This window comes from Phalangium opilio, unplaced genomic scaffold (assembly GCF_054372755.1).
Source record: "Phalangium opilio isolate 3A_F unplaced genomic scaffold, DU_Popi_V2 ptg000053l_1, whole genome shotgun sequence".
Classification (NCBI taxonomy): domain Eukaryota; kingdom Metazoa; phylum Arthropoda; class Arachnida; order Opiliones; family Phalangiidae; genus Phalangium; species Phalangium opilio.
The window spans coordinates 3,663,372-3,668,717 of NW_028324172.1; the positions used below are offsets into that span (position 1 = coordinate 3,663,372).

At 39.2% G+C, this 5,346-nt stretch overlaps 1 protein-coding gene across 1 annotated transcript; it reads right to left on the reverse strand.

The window, feature by feature from the left end:
• Positions 1-638: 638 nt before the first annotated feature.
• Positions 639-5,114, reverse strand: LOC149673095 (uncharacterized). Its single transcript, XM_089840201.1, has 6 exons — positions 4,865-5,114; positions 3,318-4,808; positions 2,593-3,257; positions 2,464-2,521; positions 2,145-2,410; positions 639-1,976 (listed from the first exon to the last, which is right to left on the reverse strand). Exons 1-6 carry the CDS (start codon positions 5,112-5,114, stop codon positions 639-641), a joined length of 4,068 nt encoding a protein of 1,355 aa, XP_089696327.1.
• Between the last annotated feature and the right edge of the window lie 232 nt (positions 5,115-5,346).

Genomic DNA, 5,346 nt, shown 5'->3' on the forward strand with positions numbered 1-5,346 from the left:
GTAAAACTGCAAACGAGATAATATAGTAAAATTTCTGAAATATTCAGCATTCATCTCGCTTCGGAACAACGGCTCCATGGCTTAGTGGTTAAAGCACCTGTCTTGTAAACAGGAGATCATGAAACGATTCGAAATAGTTTCAGACTAAACTTAACTGAGGTTGGCGAATTAAAATTAACAACACTAAACTTCGATATAAATTTAAGAAGAAAAACTACTTTATTGAAGTGAAAAACACGTACTTTCGGCTTTACAAATAGTTTGCAACTACCCTCTGTATAGAAAGGGTACAGAATCTTAAAAAAGGGGGGGGGGCTCTCTCGTACCAAAAACGCGTGAATCACAAAATTTTCCATGAGTGTCCACGCTACATACAATAGGTGTTTTCTATCTACGTAGGTAAGGATAGGCCAAAGGCCGCTTATCAAGGCGAGCTATCTTCTTTTTACGTTTTTGGTACGAAAGGGGTTTTTTCGCGACTATATTTTTCCTCGGGCTCTATCATGAGCAAATAAAACGGAGTAGAGTTAACTATAAAAAATATAAGGTTTTCGTTACACTCCCCCCAAATGAGGGTTCTTTGAATCCTTATTTTTACAAACAATTTTTTTTTTACTTAATGACATAAAAAACTACTTTCAAACTTCTAATGGATACAAAAGTTGTACTGGACGCTTTATAATGGATGAACTTTTCTTAATTGAAACAGACCGACATATTCCATCTCGTCCTAGATGGAGTTCCAATACTTTTCCTAATTTCCAAAGATGTCTTGGCAACTTATCATCCTTTATTAAAACTATGTCGTCTACTTTAATCTGAGCTGACCATTTAGTTCCATTTTTAACTATCTGAGCTGTGCTGAGCTCTAGCAGATACTCTTTCCGCCATCTAACCCAAAATCTGTTTACTAACTCTTGACGGTGTTTCCATCTACTTGTTAGATCATGTCTTCTGTGTTCTAATTCCGACAATTTAAATTTCCGTGGGGGAAGAGCGTCAAGTCTCTTTCCAATGAGGAAATGGGATGGAGTAAGGGGTGAAGGCTCGTTATGGTCACTAGCGGTAAAGGTTATAGGGCAAGAATTAACCACCGATTCAACTTCTATCAAAACCGTTTCGAACTCTTCGTAAGACAATAGAGCTGTGCCTAAAACTTTCTTCAAACAGTCCTTCACTGTCCTTACCATCCTTTCCCATATTCCTCCCCACCATGGGGCATAATCTACATTAAATTTCCACTCAATTTTATTTTCTCCGAAATATTGTTTAGTTTCTGGTGTGAGGACCGAGTTCCAAAGTTTTGACAATTCCTTTTCTGTTCTTTTAAATGTTTTTGAATTGTCCGACAAGAAAAGTCTACATACGCCTCGACGACCGACAAACCGTTTGAGAGCCAATATAAAATTTTCAGCGCTCAAATCCGAAACTAATTCGAGATGCACTGCCCGAGTTATTGCGCAAGTGAAAAGCGCGATGTAACTTTTAGTTTTCGATTGAATGAACTTTCCTTCCTTTTCGTCATAACATCTAACGTAGACCGGACCTGCAAAGTCTACTCCTGTCGTTTCGAAAGCCGGACTCGCGTTGACACGTTCTGGAGGTAAAGGCGCGGTTTCGCGAACGAACGGACGCGATTTCATTCTCTTGCATGTTACACAACCGGCCAATTGTTTCTTCACGATCTGCCGTCCTCGCGGAATCCAGTACCTTCCTCTAAGACTCGAAAGAGTTGCGGTGACGCTCATGTGCATTACATTTCTGTGTTGCTTTTGGATTAGAAGGTAGGTATAATGATGTTCGGTTGGCAGGATAATTGGATGTCTTTCATCAAATGTCATGTTCGCGAAGCCAAGTCTACCTCCTATTCTACATAAACCGTCTTGGTCTAAGAAGGGCTTCAATTCTGACAGTACTGAACCTTGATGAATCTCTCGTTTTTCCTTGAGAGCCTTTATTTCTCTTGGATAGGTTTCCTGTTGCGCCAATTTAATCCAATAAATTTCGCTTTGGTCGATTTCTTCTGTGCTTTATTCTCCTTTAATTTTCTTGGTTGGATTTTTACAGTTGAAAATAAACCTTCTTATCCACGCGGTTGTCCTTAAGACTCTCGAATGACTACTGTAGTTCTCTAGTTTTAATACAGGTTCAATCCTTTTGGTTGACATTTCGCTCGCGTATAAGGCAATGGATGGTCTGTACTTAGGTCTTTTTTCCGTTTCAGCTTCATCTGATTTGATATATCTGGCAGGTTGAACAGGCCATTCTGATTCAGGCTTCTTTAAAAACTCTGGTCCTGTCCACCAGGTATCGTTCGCTTTAAGTCCATCTATTGTTAGGCCACGCGTGAGAAAGTCGGCTGGATTCTGTTTGGTCGGAACGTATTTCCATTGTACTGGTTCCGTTAGTTCTTGGATTTCGCAAACGCGGTTCTCTACAAAGGCTTCCACTCTGTGGCGTTACTTTTGATCCAGGAAATGACTGATTGGTTGTCGCACCAAAAATGTAAACTGGGTTTCTCCTTTTCGAAATTCGATTTAATTGTTTTCATTAAATTAATTCTCTGTTTTTAATCCATAAGAATCTCGTCACATCTCGATCGCTTTCGGACAGTCCAACTTGAAGAAACGCTTTTTCTATGTCCGCGGTGAAGGCGATTTTATTCTTTCTGAATTTGACGAGAAGACCTAATAGATCTACATTCAAAGCTGGTCCTGAGTGGAGACAGTCGTTAATTGACGGAAAGTTTGGAGAGTGAGAAGAGCCATCGAAAACCACTCTGAGCTTGGTTGTGCTTCTTTCTTCCTTGATGACTTCTCTGTGTGGAAGGTAAAATGTCTTGTTGGTTTCACCTTCGCCTTCTACTTTCTCAACGATTTCATGTTCTATATACGTTTCTATGACGTCAGCATACTTGTCAAATATCTCAGGGTTTTGTCTAAACTTCCTTAATTGACCTTGAAATCTCCTTTTAGCTTGAATGTAGTTGTTGTTCAAAGGTTTTCTTTCTTCTTTCCACGGAAGACATACACTGTAACGGTTTCCGTCATAGGTAATCTTTGAATCGAATTCTTTTTTAATGGCTTTTTCGCTCATTAACTCTTCGTCGCTTTTGTCCACAATTCCAAGGGAATCTAATTTCCAAAAGGCTTTCAAGTTATCCGATATGAGTTCATCTTCGCTTGTTTCTTGATTGACTAGTGCTTTGAAGACGCAAATATTATAAGTGCTAGTTGAGGGCTTCTCTTCTTCCGAGTCTTCGTCTCAACCATGGATAGTCCATCCAAGAATAGTGTCATGCGCCATGAGGGAAGTACCAATTCTTTCTGTTTTACCACTTGAAACTTTCCAATAATAATCAGCTCCCAGTAACATGGTTATTTCTTCTGAGCTGGAGAGTGATTCTGGAGGTGGCGTGTCTGCTAAATTCCACTTCTTTTCTTTGGATAGTTTTATCAAATCCTTTCTTGGAACTCCTGGTATATTTCCATTTAGCTTAGGAGAGACAATGGCTTCTATTGTTATGCTCTGAGAATCGAAGAGACTTCCTAGTGTTAGTTGTACTCTCTCAAGTTCTATTTTCTTATTCTTCCCTTCAAATACGGTTAGGTTCAAGGATTCTTTGCCGACGACTGGTAAATTCATATTCTGGCATAATTCGGACGAAACATAGGTACGGTGACTCCCGTCATCTAACAAGCATCGTACTTTCACTTCTTTTCCGTCATGACATATTTTAGCCCAAGCAGTACGGAGATAAATCGGTGGTGAAACACTGTCCTTCTTAGAGGTGATAGTGGACATACTTGATGTTTCACTTCCTTGACCTTCATTTGTCTCTTGACCTTGATTAACCTCTGGATATTTTTCCTCGCACACCATGTGTGAGTGACATCTATTGCAAATTTTACATGAAACTTCTCTTTTCCTCTTACAGAATCTAGCCATGTGTCTTCCTTGGGCGCATATAAACCAGAGGGACTTTTTCTTGAAAATTTCCTTTCTTTCTTTCGCGGTTAGAGCGGTACAGTCTTCCATCCTGTGTGAACCTTTACAAAAACCAGATGGGCTTTCTTGGGCTACTGTTGCCTTGAAGGAAGATGTTGACGCAATCTTCGGTTTATTGAAGGTAGAGCTTCTATTAAAACCGTTTTCTGGTTTTCTCTCAACGGAGATGACGCTTTTCTTCAAATTACACGCTTGCTCTCTACTTTCAATGTCTTCTTTTAGGAAATCTATCAACTTATCTATCGATAACGCGTCCGCCCTTTTGTTCTTCTGGGTAAAACTGAGGACTATATCTTCTGGCAACAATTCAGTGATTATAGGTATTAAAATACCACCGTATTTCGTTTTAACATTTAGTGCTTCAAGACCCATTACGCTAATGTACAGGCTGTCGGAGAAACTTCTTAAACTTTTTAAATCTGAAGATTTTCTGACGGCTTCTAGTTTTCTGATTTTTTCAATGTGAGCCTTTTCTACGAGATCATCTCTTCCAAATCTATCTTGAAGAGTGATAATTGCGTTTGCATAGGTCATGGAAATTCCGCTAACGCTAGTTAAAGCTGTGCCGCCTAGGTAACTCTTCAGATAAACAAGTTTTCCAGAATCGGGTAACGAAGAATTGTGGATAGTTGTTTCAAACGACGTCCAAAATTCTTGCCATTTACTGATATCTCCGTAATATTTTTCGATGACAATTCCCGGTAATTTCGTGGTTGCAAGTTGCGCGCTATTAAATGATAAAGGAGATGGGTTTGGGCTTACTATTTGCGTGGTACTCGATGCTCCTGACCGTTGGTTTGCTGATTGTAGATCATGTTGAACGTCAGGGAATTTGCTTTTAAATCTATTATTTTACTTTGAATCAGTTCACAGTCATGTAAGTCCTTTTCTAACTCTGGTTCCGTGTTAAATCTTTCTTGCACCTTTTCATTTAAGTCACTTGTATTTGATTCGATTTTTTCTAATTGTAGAGTGTACTTTGTTAAAACGGCGTTGGTTACACTTAGAGACGTTGCTCCTAACACTTGAGATATTTCATTGTCCAATCGCGTTAAAGTTCCTCTCGCGTATCCTCTTTTGCTAATGTTTCTTTTGTGTGGATCCATAATTAAAACGATCTGCTTCTCGATTTAAAACCTCGTTAATATCCTTTGAAAGTTCAAGAAATTCGCGTATTCGGAACAGGTTTCTTTGAACGGTCACACGGTTTTAAAAGTCTCGTTGAAATTAACTTTAAGTTCTTGAAAAGTTCACGAAATTCTATTATCCGTACAGGTTTCGTTGAAAATTCACATACTTTTTAACGGCTACAAACTTCTCGAAAGTCTCGACTTCAGT